The following is a 27,444-nucleotide window of genomic DNA, read 5'->3' on the forward strand; positions in this document are numbered from 1 at the left end:
GACTGTGCTGCCTATCTACTACATCTGAGCAGAGGATGTAGGTCCACATCCCACATGCACCTTGGTTGGCAGATCAGTCTACTTATGAGTGAGTATATGCCATGTGTATCTTTCTGGGTCTGGGTTACCTCACTCAGCATGATTGTCCTGCAAATTTCAAGATTTGCCTGTTTTTGATAGCTGAATAGTATACCATTGTGTAAATAAACCATAGTTTCTTTATCCATTCTTCAGTTGAGGGACATGAAATTGTTTCCAGGTTCTGGCTATTGCGAACAAGGCTGCTGTGAACATAGTTGAACAAATGTCCTTGTTGTATCGTGGCATCTTTAGGATATATGCCTAGGAGTGGTTATGGCTAGATCTTGAGGTAGACTTATTCCCAATTTCCTGAGATAGCACCAGATTGATTTCCAAAGTGGTTGTACAAGTTTACACTCCCACCAGCAATGGAGAAGTGTTCCCCTTTCTCCACATCCTCACCACCATGTGCTGTCACTTGAAGTTTTGATCTTAGCCATTCGCATAGTTGTAAGATGGAATCTCAGAGCCATTTTGATTTGCATTTCCCTGATGACTAGTTGAGCATTTCTTTAAGTGTTTCTCAGCCATTCTATATTCCTCTGTTGAGAATTCTCTGTTTAGTTCTGTACCCCATTTTTTAATTGGGATATTTGGTTTGGTGGTGTTTAGTTTCTTGAGTTCTTTATATATTTTGGATATTAGCCCTCTGTCAGATGTAGGGTTGGTGAAGATCTTTTCCTAGCCTGTAGAATGTCATTTTGTTCTGCTGACTGTTCCCTTTGCCTTACAGAAGCTTTTCATGAGGCTTTGCAGTTTCATGAGGTCCCATTTATTATGGTGATCTTAGAGCCTGAGCTGTTGATGTTTTGTTCAAGAAGCTGTCTCCTGTGCCAGTGAGTTCAAGGCCCTTCCCCACTTTTTTTCTAACTGTTCTCTAATTCTTGACTATACCCTCGACCTTAGTACTCGTGCCAACATTTTGAGATGGACTTCATCATACCTCCTCTTTGACTTCTTTGGTTTGGTTTGGTTTGGTTTTTCGAGATAGGCTTTCTCTGTGTAGCCTTGGCTATTGTGGACTCACTTTGTAGACCAGGCTGGCCTCGAACTCACAGCGATCCTCCACCTACCTCTGCCTTCCTGAGTGCTGGGATTAAAGGCACGCAGCACCATGCCTGGCCTTCTTTGACTTCTTAAAGTTGAACTTTGCTCTCATTTTTTTGCCCTCTCATATGCTCTCACTATCATGTTTTCTCCAAATTGAATTCCATTGAATTTCAAAGTAAATTAAATATTTCTTGTTGCAATTACTACTAGAAATGGTCTTTCAAATGTTTTAAGTTGTTTCATTGTCTGCTTACTGCTCATTTTTCGTTTTACTGTATTTTATGAGAGGCAAGCTTCATGTAGCCCAGGCTAGCCTTGTACTTATGTAGTGGAAGATGGCCTAGAACTTCTGACCCTCCTGCCTCCATCTCCCAACTGCTAGAATTCCAAGTGTGTGCCACCACAGCACACTTTTTATTCTGTGCTGGGGTTGGATCATAGGGGCCCCGTGCATACTAGGCAGGCACTCTACGAATTGAGCTACATCCTTATTGTATTAATTACTCTTGCCTTCTGCAAGACCACAATTTTTTTTTTTTTTTTGGCCTGAAACTATTTATAGGCAGATGCATACTTAGTATGCTCATTTAGTAGGTAAGCCCACTTCCAAAAGATACAAGCTATAGTCAAGGCTGGACAGATAGTGGGTCTCAGTAGGACCAAGAAGTAGGCTAACCAAGCTGTCCTCCAGACTGAAGCGAGTCAGTGAATTCTGTTGATGGTCATGTGTAAGAGCATGACAAGGAGCTCAAATAATCTGGCCATGTTCTTCCTGCCTAGAGGTATTTCCATTGGGCGTGTCTCCTTTCTCTACCTCAGCTTAATGACAGTGCGTTCATTAAGAAGGTACTGTTGAGCTTTTGCTCATGCTGTGCACTGGCTGCATGTTGGGCATATGAAAGGGAGTAGATGGTAGTGGCTTCCTACTGCATATGCCTCTGCTTCTCTGACCCATCATACTGCTGCCTGAATCCCTCATGAGAAGCTACAGCAGTGTTGCAAATGCTTAGTAAGTACTTTGTCAATAAATGGAACTTAGTTTCTATGGGTTTTTCTGCTCAGTGACTTTTGACATTGAATCTTCACTCTTGAATCTGTTTCCTCCAATTGAATTTCATATTTTACTCTTCCATTAAGTTTCTTTAAATTGTATTTTCTTATCTTGACATTTGCATTCTTTCCCATGTAGAGTCTCGTGCATTTTCCATTTCCCTCCTGTTGACTTAATCTCACAGGTCACTTGTTTTTATTTTTGTAAATTAAGCTTTATGCTTGGCCTTATGGCATGTTTTACATGGCATTCTATTTCTGGATATGATTCTATTTTTTATGTGCTTTAAATTGTGTCCTAGTCAGTTTTATTGTTGTATAAGCTCTTTTGTTTTAATTATGATTACAGAGTTTGATAATATAGTGTGACATTCAAAGAGCATTTAACATTATTCATCCTTTTAAAAGTTATACGTTTTACTCCATTTATTTATTATGATTTTATTTTATATAACTGTTTTGTGTCATAACCTTATTTATTGAAGACTTCATTCTATTTCAGGCTTTGTGAAAAATGAAAGTAGAGTTTAAAAAGTTCAATCTTCCTAAGTTATATCTATTGCAGTGCTGTACAGATTCCGTCCTCCTGTTCGTGCCTCCCTTCTTCCCTTCTTCCCACTAAGGTTTTGAGGCCAGTTCCTGCTCTAGACATTGAGAAACCTGGAAGGATAGGAGAGGCTGCTTCTCTATGTTCCTTTAGACTTAATACAAAGGAGGAAGGAAAGGGTTGTTAGACATCAGAAAAACTTAGGTTCAAATCGCAATTCTTACTCCTTCTTAGTAATGACCAAGTATTGGAGTCTTTTGGGTTGCCTTTTTTGCTTGTTTTTATTTTGGACTCAGTATCCTCATCTATTAGGCAACACTAGCTTTACTGTTGCCATAAGAATTTAATTAGATGATACATTTCAATGCTCAACCCAGTCCTATTATATATAAATATTCATGTACCACATAATGATATTTTGGCCAACAGTGGCCCACCACATATCCAGTGTGGTCCTAAAAGATTATAGTAGAGCTTTAAAAAAGTTCCCATTGCCTCATATACCCATAGCTTTGGAAAAAAAGGAGGAAAGGAAACCATATGAGAAGAAAAAAGAACTGCCTAGAAAATTCACAGTGAGGGGTTTATTTAGACCTCAGCATAATCCTTAAAACATTTGAAAATGGGCCTAGAGAAATGGCTCGCAGCAGTAAACCCAAGTTTAGCTCCCAGAACCAGCTCAAAACCACCTTCAGCTCCAGGGAATTTGATGCATCTGCCCTCTGTGGGCACACAACCTATCCAAATACATGCATAAAATTTAAAAAATAGAATCAATCTCACAATCCCCCCCCCCCCGTCTCTCTCCCTCTCTCTCTCTCTCTCTCCTCCCCCCCTCCCTCTCCCTCTCCCCACAAATTTGAAAACAGCCAGCCAGGTGGTGGTGCATGCCTTTAATCGCAGAGGCAAGCAGATCTATGAGTTTGAGCCAGCCTGGTCTACAGAGCAAGTTCCAGGACATCCAGGATTACACAGAGGAACTCTGTCTTGAAAAAACAAATACTACTAATAAAAATACAAATAAATAAAAGTTTGAAAATAGCCCCCCCAACACTGATAGATTTTTGTTAATAGAATTCATAAAGCATCATCTACTTGCAAGCAAATCCACAGTGAAACAGGAAACCAGTCAAACTGCCATGCACATACTTCTGAAGAGTCTCAGACAGTGATGATGTGGATGACAATACCCCCCATAGGCTCATGCTCGAATGCTTGGTCCCCATTTGGTGGAACTATTACGGAAGGATTAGGAGATACAGCTTTATGGAGCAAGTGTGGCACATGGGGCTGGCTTTAATGTTTCAAAAGACTCACACCATTCCAAGTATGTGCTCTGCCTCTTGCTTCTGGGTGGATGTGAGTCCTCAGCTGCTGTTCCAGCTAGCTGTCACCATGTCCTCACTCTGCCATCATAGCCTCTAACTTGTTGGAACCAAAGCCCAACAAACTCTTTCATTTATAAGTTGCCCTGGCCGTGGTGTCTTATCACAGCAATAGAAACGTAAGTAAGGTAGCGTCTAGGAAGGAGCCAGATGATGCTGGCTTCCTAGGTGTTATTACCTCTGCACGCCTTCTACTGGAACAGGACATAGAAGTGAGCGACAGTAGTAATAATGCTGACCCTGGTAATCACCAGGCAATGTGTGTATTTGTGTCTTGATTTTTAACAAGAAATATAAAACTGTAAAGAATAAGAATATAGTTTGCAGGGCTGGAGAGATGGCTCAGAGGTTAAGAGCACTGTCTGCTTTTCCAAAGGTTCTGAGTTCAATTCCCAGCAACCACATGGTGGCTCACAACTACCTGTAATGAGATCTGGTGCCTTCTTGTGGTGGGCAGGCACACGTGTGGGCAGAATACTGTGTAAATAATAAATAAACATTTTTTTTAAAAAGAATATAGTTTCTTTTGTTTCTTACTGACACATACTGTACAAAATAATGGGCTTCATTGTGGTATTTCCATACGTGCATATATTATAATTTGATCCTATTGGCATTCTTTTGTTTTTTTCTCTCCCTCACTCTGGTCTTCCTCTCTTTTGTAATAGTTCTCCTTTTACTTTTATACTGTGCTTGTTTTTTCTCTAGTTTCCCCTTACAATAGACGTGTGAGATAATTACTTTTCTGAGTCTAGCTTATTTCACTTACCATTTCCTCTCATTTTCTTTCAGAAGACATGCTTTTGTTCATCTTCATAGCTAAATAAATGCCTCATATCAGTTGGGATGGACATGCACTTTTATACTTGGCTGTTTATGTAATATAATTTGTTTGCTTATATTGGACCTCTTTTTATCCCTGGAATAAAGCCAGCTTGATCTTGATGGATGATCTTTTTAATGTGTTGTTCAAATTGATTTTTGAGTATTGATGATTTTGTGTCTGTGTTCATCAAGGAAAACTAAAGCTTTTTTAAAATTTTGCTATATCAAGGTAGTATTGGATTCATAGGCTGAATTTTAAAGGTTCCCCTATGTTTTATGGAAGAATTTGAGATTTACTCATGTTCTTTTTTTTAAATATTTTTATTTTAATTTTAATCTATGTGCATTGGATGTCAAAGTGTCAGATCTTGGAGTTACAGACAGTTATGAGCTGCCATGTGGATGCTGGGAATTGAACCCGGGTCCTTTGGAAGAGCAGGCAGTGCTCTTAACCACTGAGCCATCTTTCCAGCCCTACTCATGTTCTTTTAAAGTCTGATTTTTTTTTTAAAGCAGTGAATCTGCCTAGATGAGCTACGGAAATATTTTTATACAATTGTGCAGTATATCTATATTGAAGCTGAGTCTCATATTATGAAAATCAAAAGTCAAAAAGGCAAATAAGCTACATAAACTTAGGTTAATTTATTTTTAAGTTTTACAAATATAAATATACTGGGCTAGAGAGATGGCTCAGAGGTTAAGGGCGCTGACTGCTCCTCCAGAGGTCCTGAGTTCAATTCCCAGCAACTACATGGTGGCTCACAACCATCTATAATATGATCCAATGCCCTCTTCTGGCCTGCAGGTGTATGTGTAGGCAGAGCACTGTACATATAATGATAAAAATATAAATTTACTGTAGCCTATGTATAGTCCTTATAAAGTCTACAGTCATGCTCTGAGACTTCATATTCACTGGCAGTTCTCTCACTGACTCACTGAGAGAAACTTCTAGTCATTTGTGGTCAGTGGCTATATCTTTTCTATTTAGATAGACACATACTCACCACTATATTAAATGTTACTTTTCTTGTTGTGACCAAATGCTTGACAAGAAGAGTTTATTTTGGCTTACAGTTTGTGAGGATACAGTCCACCATGGCAGGGAAATCATGGTGGCAGGAACTTGAGGTAGCTTGCCTCATTGTATCCACCATGAGGAAGGAGAGGGAAATGAATACTGAACTGGCTTTCTCTCTTTATTTAGTTCATGACCCTAGCTTACAGGACAGTGCCACCTACATTCAGGGTGGGTCTTAACCTTTCTGGAAACACCCTCATAGGCATCTCCAGAGGTATTTTTCCATTTACTTCTAAGTCCCATCAAGTTGACAATAAAGATTAGCTACCACATATTATAACTCCTGGCAATATTCAATATAGTAACAAGGTCTGTAGGCTTATAACCTTGGAGCTGGACTATATCATATAACCTGGATGTGTAATAAACTCTGCCTTCTAGATTTATCTAAGTATGTGCAATGATAGTCACATAGCCATGAAACCACATAATGATGCAGTTCTCAGAACATGTCCCTCCCTGTCCTTAACGTAACTATATAAATGATTATATGATAATATTAATCTTCCCTTTGAGAGCCTGATTAAAAAGGAGATCAGCATAGCATTCCCAGTGCTCTCCTTTTTGCTTTCTGTTTGGTTATTGTTATTTTTCTTTATATTTTTTAGCAAGGCTTGGGGAAGAGTTGGGGTCTCATTATACAGTCAAGATTAGCCTCAAACTCAAGAAATTCCTGCTGAGTGCTGGAAATTATAAGCGTATCCACTTCTGGCTTTGCTTCCTGTCATCTGTTGATGTTGGTAGCACAAATTCTTACAGAGGGAAATCATATGCCTGATGTGTTAGTATTCTTTCAACTTTGCCAGAACATGTCTATAGAAGAATTACCTTATTGCAGACTCGTTTGGGAATGTTTTAAAAGATTTGGTTTATTTATAATTAGAGAGGGGGGTGGGGGGTAATGTATATGTAAATATAGCTGTCACCAGAGGCCAGAGGTATCAGATCTCCTAGAGCTAGGATTACAGGTGTTTGTGAGCCACCTGGTGAGGGCGCTGGGAACCAAAGCTCAGTCCTCTGCAAGAGCAGCAGTGCATTCTCTTAACAACTAAGCCAACTTTCTAGCCCCACTAGGGAATTAAAAAAAAAAAAGCCAAATATGGGAGTGCACACCTTTAATCCCATTGCTCAGAAAGCAGAGGCAGACAGACTGAGCTGTCTGTGTGTTTGATGCCAGCCTGGTCTAGGTAGTGAAACCTTGTCTTAAAAACCCAAACGACAATAAAGATGTAACTTCAGATGTAGATATTGAACTTTACTCTTAGATGGCCTGGTTGGGGTGTGGCCTGAGGGGAAAGTGGCTCATGTAGGACAGAGAGAACAAGATCATTGTTGTTATGCAGAATCCGTCAAGAAAGGAAGAGGCCAGGATAGCAGATGGATTTTTTTTTTTGGATGTTGAAATCAATAAAAATTATGACAGAAATAGTATTGGAGTAACAGTGAGCCAGAAGCTAAAGTTACCAAGGAATGAAACGGGTGACCTTGCAGAGCCAGAAATGATTGCAGTGCAAAAGGCAGTAGGGTAGTGGAGCCTGATACGTACCTCAGAGCAGAAGGTTTTGTACAGGACAAAGGGAGAATATTCTGTAAATAGCAGTGTGGGAAAAGAAGGGCACTTACCAGGCCTCCCTCATGTTCGAAGAGAGTGGGAAAGGTTTTCCTCCAAGAGCGTTACAGTAAAGGCCACATCCTTATGGGGTGCCCAGTTTCTGTTTAAATATGAAGACAGGAAGTTGAAGGCTTCTGAGACGTGGCAACAGCCCTGAGGATTTTGGTGCTGGCCACCCAGGAGCTCCATGGGGCTCAGAAAAAGCATTGGGGTTTCAGGAGATAGGAAGTGTAGACATTTAGATTTCATCTTCACTCGTTACCATCTCTCCTTTTATACATTCTCATTTCATGTACCTCTCAATTCAGCTGCATTGCATGGCTTAAATCGTAGGGCCAATTAAATCCAGTTCTTTACCTGATCCATGCATATCAAACCATCTTTTTAATCATGCTTTAAATCTATGTTTATAACCTCAGCTTGACCTTTAATGTTGCCTGGCAATCACACTATATTTTCTTAGTCACTTTCTGTTGGTTTCATTTCCTCCAGAGTTTATATTCCTCCAAGAGGTTTATATTTTCAGTCACCTCCTATGGTCATTGTCTTCTTCCCACAGGTCACTTTGAGTAGAAGTCCTTATTTCTTATTTCACTGAGAAAACTGAGTCAGAAAGGAACCTTTATGACCATACTTACCCATTACCTAGTGACATCCATGTACTCTACTTTTCTCATTATCATGAAAGAACCAGTAGTTGATTTTCCTCTGTCATCAGCTTTCTCCTCCTCTGAGTCATTCTCTTTTGCATAAAAATAACCATTTTTCTCTCCCATCTTAAAAATCAATACTTCTTACATTCACTTTCCCTTCTGAGTATTCCTTGATTTTACAAAGACTTCCAGAAAACTTTTTGAAGCAATTTTCTATATTTTAATGGTAATTTTTCTTTCTTTCTCTCTCTCTTTTTAAGCTTAGGCCACCATATTTCTGTCCCCATAATTCCAAGAGTAGGGACAGAGTCTACTTACTGGTTGACAACCCTGATGCCCACCGCCACCTGCCGCTTCTCAGTAGTTACATAATGTTCTGATGAGTTGATCAGTTTCTCCTTGATCACCTTCTTCATTTGCCTTTTAGGATACTTGTCAATAATTGCGAAGGTTGTAAGATTTTGCCTGAATTATGTGATGGTTTTTTCATTCTTGCTAAAACATTTAAGTTACTCTCCAATGGATTCATTAATATTAGAAGATATGAGACGTCTGAATCAGAGATGAAATACATTTATTATAGTTTCTCTCTAGCTACATCTCAGTCTCTTCTACTGATTCTTCTTCCCCAAACTCTTTTTAAAATGGAGACAGGATCTCACTGTATAGTGCTGGCTGGCCTGGAGCGCACTATATATAGACTAGGTTGGCCTTGAACTCACAGAGATCCACCTGCCAAATCTCCAGCCCATGGTCCTCCCTTAATCTACAATTTCAATTCTGTCAGGACTTGAACACCCTTGCATAAATATCCAATAGACATCCTGAAACTGGTGTCCAATATGGAACCACTGACCGTAATGCCACCACCACTCCCCTCCCACCAGCAAATCTGTTCTTCCTGTAGTCTCCCTAGCTTAGTTAACATCTGTTCACATCTTATAGTTATTCAAATAAAACAAAATACAACTTTTAGATTTTTAAATTTTGTCTATATGGATGTTTTGCCTGCATGTATATATGTATAACATAGTCATGCCTGATACACAGAACCCATAGGGCCTTGGATCCTCTGGAACTGGAATTGCAGACCATTGTGAGTTACCATGTAGGCTCTAGAAATTTGAACCTAGGTCCTCAGGAAAAGCCGCCAGTTCTTTAAACTGCCGAGCCATCTCTCCAGCCCCCAAAGCACACTTTTTAAAAGCCTAAAGACTCACTCTTGATCTCCATTTCCACAAAGCCTGCACACCTGTCTCATTACCTCTATTTTCAAAATATTATGTAGAACTCTGGTCTTCTTTTCATCCTTTCTTTTCTACTACCTGGTCCAAACCAACATCATTTTGCCTAGATTGTTCAAAAAACCCCTTTCTGGTCTCTTCTTTTTTTCTTTTACTCATTTGTAGTTTGTTCTCATCATGATACCCAGAATTATCTTGTTAAAAAGTGACTAAAATCATGTTCTTTCTGCTCAGAACTCTTCAGTAGCTTTGGGTCTCAGGTAAGAATCATATTCTGAACACACTGGTACTATCACTCTTGTTAAAATATTCCAAACATGCACTTATCTTTGGAAGCCTTTTTATCTGATGTTCTTTCTGCTTCCTTCCTCATCAACCCACCACACACACACACACACACACACACACACACACACACACACACACACACACCAGTTTCATGATCCGTGCCTCACTGAAGAGAGCTAGGCTGTTATTTTGTACAGTCTATATTAATGAACATCTGTGTCCCAGTACTACTAACTTCTTTTTCTAGGCCCTATATTCGCTGTCACTGGACATTAGATTTAAAAGATGAAGAGTTTTTATATGAGAATTCCATAGATGGTACTATATTCTTCATGTTACACCATGTGGGAAGAAGGTTCATGGTAAGTGCTAACTTTCAGATCTCTATGTTATAAATACAAGTTTTCCTTTTCTTTTTTGATTAGCAAATAAAATGAAGGGTAAACCCGTTTTTAACACTTTTTAACCAAGGATTTATTTTTCCAGTGAAAAATTGTTGATCCTTTCATATCTACAAAGATCAAAGTAGAAGTGTTCCCATTGCAGTAGGAACTCTCACAAGCACAGTTCATAACCCACAGAGGCCACCCGAACTCTTGAAGACATGGAGCCCCAGCGAGGACACATAGGTCTTTACCTACTTGGTTAAGAAGGACCCAGTGAGTTTGTATTAGACAGGGCTCTCTTGATAGCTCCTTGGCAAGCAGTGATTGTAAGTGATCATTAAAACTGTTTTTTTTTTCCTTGAAAAGTCTACCCACTGTTTTTAGTTGTCTAAGTTCTTTCACTTATATTCTTCTATTCTAGTCTACAGACAGGAGGTGTTTTGTTGTTGTTGTTGTTGTTGTTACTCGTTTCTTGGTTGTAATTCCTTCCTCATCTACAAGTAACTTAAGATTTGGATATTATTCATCTATATCTAAAAGATTAAAATTCTTTGAACTTCCATGTTTTAATTCTTTCCTCCAGAGCATTTTGTAAGGTGCCAAGTCGGTTTAATCATTTCCTTACTGCTTGCTTCCTTTTTAAGTGTTTGCTGGTTTGTTTGTTTTGTGGTGGAGGGTGCATGTAGGCATGTTTAAGTCAGAGGACAACTCTCTGAAGAGTTCCTGCCATCTTGTGGGACCTAAAGCTCAAATCCAAGTTGTCTGCACATAGCACCTTTACCTGATGGGCCTCTGCCAGTGCTTTCTTCTTCTTATCCTCCAACCTATAGTATGCCTTAGCAGAGAATTCAACAAATTTACTATAGTATAAAAATGTATACTATGTATATTTATATGTATATAATGTATATATACTATGTATATACTAAATGTATTTAGTATATTTTATATATTTATATTATATGTATTATCTACATGTAATATATGCATACTATGTATATTCTAAATATATACAATGGAGAGAAGGGCGTGGTCTAAAACTCTGAGGAGAGAGAAAATGTGATATGCGGCATGTAGCAGTTTGAGAGATCAGAGATGGCTGATGTGGTGGCTTGCTGCGTTTGCTGTTGACTGAGATTGGGATTGCCCCCCAAAGAACCCGTTGACCCTAAACAGCCGGGAGAAGTGTTCTGCATCCCCTCTCCCCACTAACCTTCTTTCTCATACCCAGGGTTAAGGGTTTGGTGGAAGGGAGGTAGAGGCTTAAATACCCCAACTTAAATAAAGTTTAAAAACTAGTGTCAACATCTAAATATGTTAGTAAGGCCTTCAGGAGCTAAGGCAGGGCTGAGGGTGGTGACCTGCGCCTGTAATCCAAGCACTCTGGAGGCTAAGCAGGAGGACTAGAAGTTGAGGCAGCCTGGGACATGCAAGACTCCTCTGTAAAAATGCTTGCTAAGCAAACCTGGTGATGTGAGTTTGCCCTATTGATTCTATGATGGTGGAAGGAGAAACTCAACTCCTGAAAGTTGTCTTCTCATTGCCATGTTCTCCTTGTCACACACCATAATTCATTCTCTCTTTCTCTCTTCTCTTTCTCTCTCTCTCTTTCTCTCTCTCTCTCTCTCCCTCCCCCCTCTTTCTCTCTCTTCCTCCTGTCCCTCTCCCTCCCTCTCCCCCTACACACTAATTAATAATAATAATAATGATGATGAAATATGCCTAATAATAATAATAATAATAATAATAATAATAATAATAATAATAATAATGAAATATGCCCCAAAGGAACCATCACCAGGATCCATAAAGGACTAAATAAATACATATTGAGATTAATACCTAGTCTCATTTCCTTCATTACATAAATTTCTACAAATGGGGAAAAGCTGAGTTTTTTTTGACAGTACTCTGACATTGTACCTACTGATATAAATTAGTATTTTTAAATGTACTTATTAATAAGTTCTTAGTGGCTCAGAGTATAATTTAGTGGTGAAGCACTTTTCTGTTATTTGCAACATTCTAAGTTTGATCCCCAGCCATAGTTAAAGGAAAAATAAATCTTTTTACTTTATGATCAGAATTTGTGCCTGCACAGGGATATGTAAAGGCGCCAGATTTCAAGAAAAGTTGTGTTCAGAGCTTGCTTATGAGTATGTCACTTATGCCCTGTTAAATGACATTTCCTAGGAAGCTGTGCACAATGTCTGTTTGCCTCAGATAAGACACCAACTGCAGACCAAAGACACAGTTTCACCCAGGTTTAGTGAACCAGTGAGTTTATTGGGGTCACTTAGAAGAGTATAGTGATGGGCTCGCAGGAACGTGGATGACTCCAAGGTAGCTACATCACTGAAAAGCCAAGCTCAGCGTGGCCAATTGACTCAAAAGTTACCTTCCTGGAATTCACTCTTTACCTCCTAGGCAGCTTGGTAGGTTGTAGAGCTTCCACCTACCAAATGCAATTTCCTCTGTGGAGCACTTCCCACCTTAGGGAGGAGGCTCGGGAATCTTCTGAGTTTAAAGAGATTCCTGGGCTTTCAACATTTTGTTTACTTCTTGAGCCTTTTAAGTTTCATTCAGGTCCCCAATCTTAATCCTTCCTCTGAGAAGGAATGTTTCCGTTTGGAAAAAATAGCTACACAACACCCTGAGCTACCTTCACGTACAACCTCATTGGTTTGCTTCTGGAGCCTATAGAGGCCCTAGCACCGCTTGCTTAGCTTTGCTTTGCTTCCCAAAATTTCCACTCCATAGGGATATATATAAAGGGACAGGTCTATGCAAATCTGAATTTGACTCCTTTCCTTCAACTTACACCAAGAGTTTGGTGGTGTCTGCCTGGTCTAGCTTTACCTTTTTGTCCACTGGAAGCCAACTTAACACTGAATAGTACCAAACGGTATGCTCTGTTCCCTCCACCCACTACCTCTCCTGCTGCCCTACCGCCAACTGCTTCTCTTCTGCTCCAGGACTGGGCATGACAGTCCCCATTTCAGGGATGGTTTCCATGATGTAAACGTTAGGTATCCTCTTCTTCCAGATCCCACTGTGGTGGTGTGAGGCAGGACCACAGAGCCTGTAGCTGTGCATCCTCATGAGTATCTATCTATAGTGGCACTCAAATGCTTTGTTAACTTTAAAGCATAATCATTACTCTAAAGTGTCTAAAAACATTTACTGTCTATTCTTGTATAATGTTTTTGATATTTCAGAATATATAATAGTAATTTTTATGGTGTGATGGACATTTAATCCAGGGTCTCACACATGTAGGCAAATCCTAAACCACCCAGATAGCTGTATTCCTAACTTTGGTGTTTGTTTGTTTAAAACTGTAACAGTTTAACTCCAAATTTCCTTTTTATTTTAATTATATATGCTGTGTGTATGTTGCGGGGTAGGTGCCTGCATGTGTCCATGTGTGCTTTGTGCATGCCTAGTGCCCATGAAGGCCAGAAGAGGGAAACAGATAGTCTGGAGTTACAGTTACATACCAGTAGTCGGACAAGCCACTATATAGGTGCAGGGAATTGAACCCAGGTCCACTGGGAGAACAGCCAGTGTTCTTAGCCATTGAGCTATCTCTCTAGCCCCTCAAATTTTCTTTCTGAAACCAGTAGCTTTACAAATGGCATGCATTTAAATAAGTCACCATGGAAGTGAATATGAGGGTGAGAGTGGGAAGAGGAGGGGGGCTGTGATCAGGCTGTAAAGTGACTAAATAAATAAAGTAATGAAAAGATGAATCACCAGTTCATTATGCTTCCCACATCAGATCATATCTGGTAAACACATTTTTTCCCTAATTCAAATTAAGAAAAGCAAATTCTCCTGTTCTGTCATTCTCTGGACCTCAGGGTCATCTTATATACTGTTTTCCAAAAGGCAGGGGAAGTGGCTTGACCAGGTTATCAGATTGGGTTGGCACAGAAGCAGAAGCTGGACAGGGAGCCCGACACTGCCCACTTCGTGCCTTTCATTCAGCTGCACTTCCCTTTTTCCAGGTTAATACAGATAAGAGGGGTTATTTAATTACATTATTTCCCCTTCCTTCTACTCCTTCCAACTACTCCCATATCCCTCCCTTACTCCCTCTGAAATTCATGGCAGAGAGAGAAAAAATATATATATACAACCTGCTAAGTCAGTTTAGTGTTTCTTCTTTTTTTCCTTTTTAAAATTTATTTATTCACTTTAAATACTGAACACACACCCTCCCTCCTCTGCCCCGTCCCACTCTCCCACCCTCTTCCCCTTTTCCCCCTTCCCTTCTCCTTGGGGAAATGGGGGAGCCCTCTCCCCATTACCAACCCACTCTGGGCATCCAGTCGCATCCTCTTCCAGTGAAGTCCGACAAGGCAGCCCAGCTAGAGGCACGTGATCTAAAGTCAGACAACAGAGTCCATGTCAGAAACCACCTCTGCCACACTTGGTAGGGGACCCACGTGAAGATCAAGCCGCCCATCAGTTACATATGTGTCGGGGCCTAGGTCCAGTCCATGCCTGCTCTTTGGTTGGTGCTTTAGTCTCTGTGAGCCCCATGGGCCTAGCTTAGTTGACTCTTTAGTGTTTCTTACATGTATACATAAGTGTTTTCAACACTGACCACTTGGTGTTGGATAACCAGTTGGGGGGCTCATTTTTGGGGAAGACTAATTCTTCCTTTCTCAGCAGTCATCAGTTGCCGGTAGTTCTTTGTCTAAGGGTGGGGCCACGTAAGATCTCCCCCTTCCAGGTTAGCATGTCTGACAACTGATGATCAACACAAGTTTTGGGTGGCATATACCTTTAATCCCAGCACCAGGGAGGCCAAGGCAGGCTGATCTTTGTGAGTTCCGGGCCAGTTTGGTCTACATAGCAAGTTCCAAGACAGCCAGGGTTACATGGAGAGACCCTATCTCAAGCACCAAATAATAATAAAATAACAACAGAAAGATTTTAAGCACTTCCTGCCTTGCGCATATTCAAATTAGGTTATCTGCTGAACTATTCTTATAATATTCTTTCTATTTCTTTCATTGAAACATTATTTCTGGCCAGGCGATGGTGGCGCATGCCTTTAATCCCAGCACTTGGGAGGCAGAGGCAGGCGGATCACTGTGAGTTTGAGTCCAGCCTAGTCTACAAAGAGAGTCCAGGACAGTCAAGGCTACACAGACAGACCCTGTCTCAAAGAAAGAAAGAAAGAAAGAAAGAAAGAAAGAAAGAAAGAAAGAAAGAAAGAAAGAAAGAAAGATTTCTAAACTCAGATTATTTTTATACTTAGATATACATTTTCTTAGAACATAAGAAATATCTTATGAAAAGATGTCTTTTGTTTATTTTTTTTAACTATTTAGAACTGACTACAATGATTAAAATATTCCAGGTCTCTTCCCCTAGTTCCCCCAAGCTATGGTACCTATTTTGTATTCCTCCAAGCAGTTCTATTGGAAGCAGTTTCCATACTGAGTCATCAACCAAAATTCCCTCTATTTTCCAGGCAAAGCAATAGTTTTATTATTTTTAAATGACTCATTACTTCTGAGTCATCATACCTTCTGGACTCTCCTAAATAAAGAATTTTAAAGAAAAAAAATTTACAGTTCTCTTCAGACCTTTCAAATGACCTATTCGAGTGACATGGAAACTCAGCCAATTCCAGTGATTACAATTTATGTTGTTCATTTCTTCTTGAACTCTTTTACTGACCGAGATAAACAATGGAATTTCTCTACCTCATATTCTCTGCTCCAGATGTTTCCTGAAGTGGAACAACACGTGTAATACCTTTCTCTATTTTCCATCATTACATTTTGGTTCTTAAGGTTTTATTAACATCCCAGATTTCTCTGTGAAATAAAGCAGAAATGTCCATAGATGTAAAATAAAGCTCTCATGTTTGTTGGTACATACATTTTTTTGTAATTCAACATAATAAAAGAATAAATAATCTCTATTTTGTGACATATTTGGCTGGTTCTTTACCTGCTCTTTGAAAATCCATTCTTTCACCCTCTTAAGTCCCTCTCCTTGTATTAAATGTACCAACATTCCTAGAGTTTTTCTTTGACCCTTTTCTCATCCTATGCATACTCAATCTCGTCCATTATTGAGGCTGTAAGACCTTTATCTAGTATTGTCTCTCAGATCTCTATTTTCAACTCCTGTCTTTTTCCTGCCAGCTATATCCAACCCCGTCATGGGTGTCTCCTGAGCGTGTTACTGAAATAGCCCGTGCCGGAAGCTCAGTCCATTCTCCCTGCACTGTTCAGCTCAACTAGCCATAGCACGTAAGCAGGCCCAGCCCAACTCCACAGTGCTCTAAAAGCCCGTTTTAATTTCTAGAATTTGTTACAAATGTTTTTTTAAATATTTCATATTAAAGTATCAATTCTAAATGCTTTTTTAAAAAATGACAGTTGGGCTGGAGAGATGCTCAGCAGTTAAGAGCACTGGCTGTTCTTCAAAAGGACCCCAGGTTCAATTCCTGGCATGTACATGGAAGCTCATAACTGTCTATATGTCTTGTTCCAGGGGAGCTGATACCCTCACACAGACATTCATGCAGGCAAAACACCAATGTACATAAAATACAAATAAATAAATTATTAAGAGTGAAAATGTTTTTTTAAAAAAGAATGAAATGTTTTACTTTTATGTGAGTCTACTCTTTAGTCAGTAACTGTCAGCTTTTTTTTTTTACTATGTCCAAGTGCATCCTGGCTGCTAATTCATCATTCATAAATTTTAAATGTTCACTGTGAATTACAGCTCTCACCATTTCACCAAATTAACAAAATAAACAAGAAAGTTATATGTTCACAGTAAATACAGAAAATGTTCAACAAATTTAGATACACATGAGAGATTTTAAACATATATGATTATTTGGTTTTGTTTTCATCAAAGGCACCAAAATAACTCAATAAGGACAAAATACTTTTTTAATAGTACTGGGATATGAATTCTTGGCCTTGTGTACTAGCTAAGCATTGTACTGAGCTGCACACCTAGCCCCAGGGACTTATCTTTTGAACAAATGATGCTGGTTGATCTTTAAACTCAACCATATTAAAATTTAATTCATAAAAGTTAATTTAAAATGTGTAATATACCTAAACACAGTAGCTAAAACTATAATACTAAAACAAGAAAAAGTTCAAAGAAGGCATAGAGATGGCTCAGTGGTTAGCAGCACTTGCGGTTCTTGAAGAAAATCTGGGTTCAATTCCCAACACCCACATGGCAGCTCATAACCACTGTAACCATTTCTAGAGGATCTGATGCCCTTTTCTGGCCACTGCTAGTACTGTATCTATGTACATGCAAGCAAAACACTTACACACACATAAAATAGAAATAATTATTTTTAAAGCTACCAGAAAGATCCTTATGAACATAGGAGAGGCAAAGACATGAAGATGCAGGTATATTGACTAAAAAAGAAAAACTGAATAATTGGATTGACAAAAATTAGTGATGTATCATATTGTCCCCTTTAGGATTAATGGAAACTTGAGGTCTGCTAAGCTTCTCAGTGTATTCTAAGACTACCTTTCAGTAATTCATATGATCCTAACATCAAAATCTGTCTCATTGCTGCTTTTTAAAAATATAACCAAACCTTACCTTTCAAATCTTAACCTTTTGTGTGTAAAAATTTTAACAAATTTCTTCTTTCTACTTTGAAGTTTTCTTATTTTTGCATTTATTTTGGCTTAAAGTTAGCTCAGGCTTGGGGGAAGTTTTAATTTTGTTGGATTTTAAAAGAAGCCTTTGAGAGCCAGGAGCCTTATGCCTGCACAAGAGTATTCTCTTCCATAACTAAAAAAGTAAGATATTTTTAAGTGACAGATGTAGCATTAGAGGGCAGATCTTCATTTGTCAGGGTTTCTGGTTGAGGTGTGTGGCTTCAGAAAGTAGTATGAGATGCTCCAGGGCAGGGAAGATAGATAACACAATTACCTATCTGAAATGTATTGGTAGCTACAAAAGAAAGGAATAGAGATGCCCCCTCCCCCCCCCCAAAAAAAAAGAATGGAAAACTGATGAAATTCAGGTTCTGTAGCTCATAGTACTGTTATCACTTTTCTGGGTTTGGTCATTGAACCGTAGTGATACAGGAAATTGTACTGTAGTTACTGGGGGAGACTGGGCGAACATTTCATAGGAACTCTTGCACTATCTTTTCAACGCCTGTTGAAAATCTAAAATATTTCACAATTTAATTTAAGTACAACTCAGTTCTTTTGTTACCCTAGCCACCTTTGAAGTAACCCATATGGCAAACTACAGCCATATCAGATAGTGTAGAATTATTTCCATCACCTTGAGAGGTTTTATTGGATAGCATATATTCTTTGATCTATTTAAAATTCCAGTATAACACAGATTTCTTTCCGTTAATAGCTAAGCAGGAGAGAGAATAGGGCTGGACTTCCTGCCAGCCAGGGTAGGAAGAGTTAGAGGAGGAAGTAGGGGATTCAGCCAAGAGAGATCAGAAGGAGCTGGAGATTTATTAACCACTTGTTTTGTTAGCCACTGTTCAGGCCTAAAGAAAATATTTTGTCTATCTTCTGAAATTTAAAAGAAAAATACTTGGTTTGTTGTTATTTTAAAGAACTAATGTGACACATGCTTTAATATATTTAAGTATTTAAGTGTTCTAGTACTCACGTATTTTAGTTAATACAGATTCATTAGCTGTATTAGGAAATAGACTGGTTTATCCCAAAGAGTTATCCTATAGCTTCTCAGTGTTATTAGTTTACTTCTCCTTGTATCATTATTCTTTTAAAATGTTAGATTTATAGATGAATATGTGCTGACCACCTATAATCCTAGCACTTAGGAGATGGAGGCAGGACAGCTGTTGTATGTTTGAGACTAGCTTAAGCTGCATAGGCCAGCCAGGGCTATATAGCAAGACTCTATCTCAGTGACCCTCAAAAAAAAAAATAGGTTTCTAAAATGGTATATCATTCTTTTTTTTTATTTTTTATTAAAAAAAAACCCTATAACTTTATTTACAAAGTCTGAAGTCATCCATGGATCACATCTAGACAACAAACACCACCACAAAATTCCCCAAGTAACATTTTTGGCTTCCATAAACAGGAATAGATGCTGTGTACGTAACGTGTTTGCTTTGACAGTAAAATCCTGTTATAACATAATCTTCCTTACATTGATAAGGGTAGTTGACTAAACATCCTATTCTTTTTTTTTTTTTCCCTTGGTTTTTTGAGACAGGGTTTCTCTGGTTTGCCTTGGCTGTCCTGGACTCGCTTAGTAGACCAGGCTGGCCTTGAACTCACAGTGATCCACCTGCGCCTGCCTCCCAAGTGCTGGGATTAAAGGCATGCGCCACCACGACATGCCTCAAACATCCTATTCTCAGGATTTTTTGGTTTACCTAATCTTCTTTTTTTTTTTTTAAATATTTTTTATGTTTTACATATACATTCTTTATTACACATATATGCAATAAACTACCTATAGCAAGAAGAACCATGGCACAATCAGGAATTATATACATGTTACAGTCTTAGTGTTTTGGCTATTTGTATTTGACATCTTGGTGCATCTAAAACTCTGAATGTAAATCAAATATCTTTCATGGTATATCATTGTTAATGCTTGACATTATTTCTTTATTTTTAATTTTGTGCGCATATGTGTGTGTGTGAGGGGGAGAGAGAAAGCCCCCCAGACGCCAATAGAAGATGTTATATCCCCTGGAACAGCAGCTGTGTGAGCCATCTGACGTGGTGGCTGGAGACGGACTCAGGCACTCTAAAAGGATAGCAAGTGCTCTTAACCATGGAGTCATCTATCTTGCTTCAACTTGATGCTATTTCTGTGTTCTGTGTTTGGGTTGTTCTGGTTGTATGCTTTTTAAAAGGTAATTCCTACCATTGCTATGTTTAATTTTTGTCCCATGACACATTTTATGCCTGTGCTACTTTATAGTTTTCCTTAATTGCTGGACACAGCTGTTCCTGTTGAACTTTTCTGTATCAGCTTCATCTAGTTTTATATAAGCCACCTGAAAATTTGAATACAAACAGGTTGAGGGTGAAGCAACAGTTAGTTCACACTCCTTTCACATAACAACTAAATTAAGACAGAGAAGAACAAAATTAGGGTTAGGAAGCAGGCTATGATGGTATACTCTTATAATCCCAGCCCTTGAGAGGCAGAAGCAGGAGAATTGCTGCAAATTGGGAGCCACCTAGGGTTACATAGTGATACCAGTTCAGATACACCTGAAGAAAACCCTAAAGAAAACAGTGATAAAATATTAGAATTAACATTTAAATCTTCCACTTGGAAAATCCAAGTATTATGATGATATCAGTGTTCCTTTCAAATCATGTGTATTATGTCTGCACTCAAATTCTAGGAAATTTTTCTTGAAATTGACAGTTCAACAGTTTATCTAGAACACAAAGAACATTTAAAGGATAAGGAATCAGAAATTAGGGATGTGGGTTGTATCTCCAGTTAACAAAATCTTAATAGTAATTAATCCAAAGAACCATCAGTTAATACCGTAACCACTATAAAATTTCAACACAAGAAAGATATCTTCAGGACATGGTAGTGAATGTCCATAATCCTAGCACACATGAGGCAGAGGCAGGCAAGTCACCAGTTTGAGGCCAGCCTAGTAAGACCCTGTCTCCAAACAACTATTCTTGTATATTGTTTCTTTACTCACGAAATTCCCAATACCTGAATAAGTAAAGGATAATAATAGGTTGCCTTCCATAAATAATAAATGAAGTAAAAACAATAGTTTTTAGGATTAAAGAAAGAAAATACAAATATACTTTTGTTTTTAAATAAGTAAGATTTTTATTATTAACATGCCATTAGTGTTGGGCATAATGGCGAATGTCTTTAATGCTAGCACTCAGGAGGTAGAAGCAGGTGGATTCAATGCCATCCTTGTCTCCATATGTTCCATGCCAACCATGGCTACCTAGTGACACCTTGTCTTAAAATAATCACCATAACAGTGATGAGCCAGGGAAATTATTATTCTCCTTGAATGCTATATTTTTCCTATCATTGCTTTAATACACTGTTCTTGATTCATCCATATTACACATTCAGCAAGTCATGTTGACTCTACCTTTGAAATAGATACATCGAAACATCTGCTACACTGTTACTATCTTGGGCCTAACATCCCAGCATTCCTGCTTGGTCATTTGCAATCCTGTTTATTTCCCTGTTTCTTTTCTTGTCTTCTCTGTGTCTGAAAGCAACATCCAAAATCACCAATTTGAAATATGCCTCTCTTTGGGTCTTTTCTCTACTCACTGTTCATCAGTGTTAAATTCAGTTCCATTCTAGAGATCTGTATCGTGCATGCTTAGGCTTCACCTTACCTGTATGACCTTATCTCTTACACTATTCTTGATTTCTTTGCCCCAGCCAGTCAGTCTCCTTATCCTTGCAGTAAATCAAGTGTGTCCCCACCTTGGGACCTCTGCACTTAAGATTTATCTGTCTGGGCCGGGCAGTGGTGGCGCACGCCTTTAATCCCAGCACTCAGGAGGCAGAGGCAAGTGGATCGCTGTAAGTTCGAGGCCAGCCTGGTCTACAAGGTGAATCCAGGACAGCCAAGGCTATACAGAGAAACCCTGTCTCAAACAAAAAACAAAACAAAACAAAAAAAGATGTATCTGCCTGATATGATTTACCTGATAATAACTGTTTGGCCTTTTCCCTCTCTTTTTTACAAGGTCTCTGTTCAGATGTCAATAAAGTTGCCTCTGACTTCTTTTTAACTGAACACCTTCATATTGTTCCTGAATCCTTACCCCGCTTCATTTTTCTCAATAATACATACCTAGTGGGTTATATGTTTATTTACATGTTACTCTTTTTCCCAACTAGATTTTCACCTCAGGAAGGGCAAGGCCATTTCTTTGTTCATTGTTGTGATCCCTAGCACTTAAAAAGAGCAAAAGTCATAGTAAGCGTTCTGTTTCTTCTGATTAAATGGATGCACTGACAGAACATGTTTGGAAACTATTACAGATTTTACAAGCTGTTTTTAAAGTAATGATGATAAAAGAAATCTTATGCATATGGTAAAAAGAGAGAAAGAGATGTACATGAAGCAGGCTCTAAAAATAAGGAATCAAGTCAGGCATGGTGGTGCACACCTTTAATCTCAGCACTCGGGAGGCAGAGGCAGGTGGATCTCTGTGAGTTGGAGGCCAGCCTGGTCTACAAAGTGAGTCCAGGACAGCCAAGGTTACACAAAAAGACTCTGTCTCCAAAAAACAAAAACATTAAAAGGAATCAAGAGCAGTAGTAAAGGTTATTTTTTTCTGTAAAAACAGATAAGGTGATAGGAGAATAATTTCCAACTATAGAGGAACTTTCAAAATTAGGAACAGGCCCCAAGTTTTGGCAGTCCTTGAGGAGAGACTTCGTTGATAGAAGCCAAGGGTAGGTGCAGGGGAGTAGTAGAAAACACAGGAATAGGTGGCTTAGAAATCTCAGAAGCCTGTTCCTTTTTTTGTTTTTGTTTTGTTTCATTTTTTGATTTTCAAGGCAGAGTTTTTCTGTGTAGCCCTAGCCATCCTGGAACTCACTCTATAGACCAAACTGGCCTCGTACTCAGAGGATTCACGCGCCTTTGCCTCCCGAGTACTGGGATTAAAGGTGTGCGCCACCACTGCCTGGCCAGAAGACCATTCTTTTTTTTTTTTTTAATTTTATTAATTTATTCAGTTTACAACTCAGTTTTTATCCCATCACTTGTATCCTCCCAATCTTCCCTCCCTCCCGCTTTCACCTTATTCCCCTCCCCTAGGTCTATGACTGAGGGGGACCTCCTCCCCACTATATGGTCACAGGCTATCAAGTCTCATCTTGGTAGCCTGCTTATTCTTTCTTTGAGTGCCATCAGGCCTCCCAACCAAGGGGAGGTGGTCAAATATGGAGCACCAGAGTTCATGTCAGAGTCAGTCCCTGCTCTCCACATAACTGTGGAGAATGTCCTGTCCATTGGCTAGATCAGAGTAGGGGTCCGATGTTTACTATTGTATTGTCCTTGGTTAGTGCAATAGTTTGAGCAGACCCCTCTGGGCCCCGATCCACCCATCACGATGTTCTTCTTGTAAGTTTCTAGGACCCTCTGGATCCTTCTATTTCCCCATCTCTTATATTTCTCTTACCTAGAGTCTCAGTAGGATGTCCTCACATCTGTCCCAATCTCCTGGTAAGTGGACACTTTCATGGGACGTGCCTTTTGGGCTAGTGCCCAATTATAAGTGAGTGTAAACCATGAGAGCAGAAGCCCATTCTTGATCCATGAGGAGAGCCATGAGGATGAGAAAACTGTCTAGATATAAGCATGTTATTGTCATATAAGGAGGCAAGAAGAGGAATATGGGAAATCTCATTTGGGCACATATGAGAAGGCAGACTGCTTGAAGCACTGAGTATAGAATATAGCAAAACAAGGGCTATATTAAATATCAGCAACCAGTGACATGATGGAGACTAGAGATCATTGATTAACTACATGTGTGTAATTATTTTCTTCTTTTATTCTAGGTTTCTCTGTCGCTTACTGAAAAATGGATCACTTAAGGCTTTGGAGGACTCAGTCATCACAGCACTCCTGTACCACCAACTAAGATTTATATGACAGTTTATGGCAACAAATCTTCATGTTATAGAACCACTGAAGAATTAAAAGAATATACTCCTCCATAAAATAATCCTGTAGTATCATGTTACTAAATAAAACTAAAATGTACAATATTTAAGTTATTAAGCATACATGTGCAGCAGCTACTGTGTATTGATAGTTACCAAACCTCAAATTTAAAGATTTCCCTTCATGAAAAGGGTTACTATATTTTGCAAGAAACCACTGAACATTGTCATTAAATATTTTTTTCAGTGAAGTATCATTTAGGAAATTTTTCTTGAAGCAAATTCTATAAAGTTCCAAGTCCTACCATTGAGTGAGTTTGATATTATGGCAGCAACTTACAGACTTGTGGTTAGCACTGTGAACCATTATAGCAGTGTGGTGATAGACCGACGATTTGAACAAGCCATACATTATTGCACTGGAACCTGCCATACCTTCACACATGGAATAGACTGCATTGTGGTGCATCATAGTGTTTGCGCAGACCTCTTGCATATCCCTGTGTCTCAGTTCAAAGATGTGGATCTGAACTCTGTGTTTCTGCCCCATGAAAATGGGCTTTCCTCAGCTGAAGACTATCCTCATCAAGCCCTCACAGGCATACCCAGGGCCAAGAGAGCATCTACATTTCAAAATACCTGTAACGTAAAGGATATTGCAGGAGAAGCGATCAGCTTTGCCAGTGGGAAAATAAAGGAATTTTCCCTTGAAAGACTCAGAAATTCAAACCATGCAGCTTATAAAAAAGGAAGGAAAGTTAAATCTGACTCATTTAATAGAAGATCAGTTGATTTTGACTTACTCTGTGGCCATTATAATAATGATGGGACCTCTCCATCCTTTGGCTTACTCCGGAGTTCCTCAGTTGAGGAAAAATCTTTATCTCATAGAAATTCATTTGATACAAATCTGACTTCCATGTTTTCTCAGAACTTTTCTGAAGAAGACCTAGTTACTCAGATTTTGGAAAAACATAAAATAGATCATTTTTCTCCTGGGACAGACATAAAAATGTGTTTGGACATCTTACTGAAATGCTCTGAAGATTTGAAAAAATGTACAGACATTATTAAACAATGCATAAAGAAAAAGTCAGGCAGTAGCATCAATGAAGGAAGTGGCAGTGATGCAGTTCCTAACTCTGAAACTGTCTATATGAATGTAATGACCAGGTTAGCATACTACCTGAGAAAGTTGCCATTCGAATTTATGCAGTCTGGGAATAACGAGACCATAGATTTAACAGAATTTGTCAATAATATACCTAACTTACAACTGACTCCATTCTCCCCATTATATGGGACTGAACAGCCCCCCAAATATGAGGATATTGTCCACCTCTCGGCCCTTGATTCTGGACAGTTTCAGACTGTTGAATTACAAGATGAAAAGCATAATTTTAAACAAAAAGACACTGTTAAAGCCACTCCAAACAACACAAATTCCTTGTGTAGCTTGGAGGCAAAAGATTCTGGAACTCCAAAACATGTGCCACTTCAGCCACCATCATTAACCAGGAATCATTTAGGGAGTGTTTCTTCTGGTCACTTGATCGAAACTCTTTATATTGAAGAAGAGTCAGATGGAAAGAAGTCATCATTAGATCAAGGGCAAAAAGCAGAGAACAGACAAGGTCAAGAGCCGGTAAAGGCAAATGAACATAAAGAATTTTCAGACCATGACACTCTTCTTAAAAAATGTCCTGCCTCAGTGCAAAATGAAATTGGTAAGATGATTGAAAAGCCGATGATGGTTCATCTACCTAAGGAAGAATCTAAATTAGAAGTTCCCACCATAGAACTGGGAAACCAGAGACACGTTCTGAATCCTAACAGTCAAGAAGAGATAGACAAACTGTTAATGGATTTGGAATCATTTTCACAGAAGATGGAGACCTCTCTAGGGGAACCTCTGGCCAAGGGTAAAAGCATCAGCTCTCTAAACAGTCATAGTCATGTGACTGGTCAGACCCATGCAGATCTTGAACCTAAACCTATAGTCTCTTCACCTACTGAAAAAGTCGCACCTTCTTGTCTTACAAAGATTATTGAAAACAATGGACACAAAATAGAGGAAGAAGACCGAGCCCTCTTGCTTCGAATTCTGGAAAGCATTGAAGACTTTGCTCAAGAACTAGTTGAATGCAAGTCAGGCAGAGGGAGCCTATCACAAGAAAAGGAAATGATGCAAATTCTACAGGAAACCTTGACAACTTCCTCCCAGGCCACCCCATCAGTCTGTAGGAGCCCTGTTGGTGAGAAAGCCAAAGATAGTACTTCAGTTGTTTTGATTCAGCAGACACCGGAGGTGATCAAGGTAAGATCCAAGTATCTTGAGTTCTGAGAATTTTCCAAATACAGGGTATTGTTTGTAAAATATATAAATAGAAACTACTTTTCTTAGTCATTTTAAGTTCTGTGCTAGGAATGATCTCAGTTCAGTTGAAAAGAAGCAACGGATTTGAACCAAACATTGCTTTCATCTGTCCTGTCCATGCACTGCACTCCATATATTCCTTCTAAGTTCTGCAGCAAAAAGAAAGTCACATAGCCTTAGTACCTATCTCTATATAAAAAGAATTAATACACTTATGGACTTCCTTTGTAGACCAGGCTGGCCTCAAACTCAGAGAGACCCACCTGCCTCTGCCTCCTGAATACTGGGATTAAAGGCATGAGCAACGTTACATAATTTTTGAAAGTTGAATTTTAGAGATAGCACTTATGTGGCCAAGTTAAAAAATAAAGTTAATGTCAGGCATAATGGCTCACCCTAGCACTTGGGAGGCAGGCACCTGGATCTCTGTAAGTTCAAGGCCAGCCTGATCTACATAATGAGTTCCAGGACAGCCAGAGGTACATAACAAGACCCTGTCATTAAAATATTAAAATATTATTTTAACCTTGTTAAAAATTTTTGGGGGCCCAGCAAGATGACTCAGAGAGGCACGGCTTTCTGTGCAGGCTTAGTTCAGCATCTGAGACCCATGTGATGATAAAAGGAAAGAACTAACTCCACAAGTTGTCTCCTGACACCTGCACATTATGCACACGTACATAATAATACATTTTTATTTTAAGTATATTTTAAAGGATTTTTAGTTTTTTCTTTTTGGTACAAAGCCTCTTATATAGCCTCGGCTGGCCTAGAACGCGTAGATTCTACTCGCCTCTGCCCCTGAGTGCTGGGATTACAGACTGTGCCACAGCACCCAGCAAAATTTTAATTTTAAGTGTACATGTATGGATATACATGAGTACAGTGCCTGCAGAAGTCAGAAAAGGCTACTGGCTCCCTTGGAGTCAGAATTACAGGAAGTTGGAAGGTGCCCAATATGAATGCTGAGCATTAAACTTGTGCTCTCTGGGGAAATGCATTCTTAATTACCGAGGCATCTATCCAGCCCAATATATAATTTTTACGACTTCATTTGTTCTGAGCATTGTGGTACAGCTGTAATCTCAGAATTAAGGATGTAAAAGTGTGGGTTAGAGAGATGACTCAGTGGTTAGAGCACTAGCTGCTCTTCCCGAGGACCCAGGTTTAATTCCGAGCACCCAC

The 27,444-nt window shown here is 39.1% G+C and overlaps 1 protein-coding gene across 1 annotated transcript in view; it reads left to right on the top strand.

The window, feature by feature from the left end:
* PPP2R3A (protein phosphatase 2 regulatory subunit B''alpha) overlaps nt 1–27,444 on the top strand; it is a 128,662-nt gene that overhangs the window by 13,117 nt on the left and 88,101 nt on the right. Inside the window, exon 2 of the mRNA XM_084752357.1 lies at nt 23,778–26,199. Coding sequence (XP_084608483.1) covers nt 24,208–26,199 — 1,992 coding nt within the window. The 5' untranslated portion in view covers nt 23,778–24,207. The remainder of the gene's footprint in view (nt 1–23,777; nt 26,200–27,444) is intronic.

This window comes from Acomys minous, assembly GCF_964271855.1.
Source record: "Acomys minous genome assembly, chromosome: 13".
In the NCBI taxonomy this organism is placed as follows: Eukaryota; Metazoa; Chordata; class Mammalia; order Rodentia; family Muridae; genus Acomys; species Acomys minous.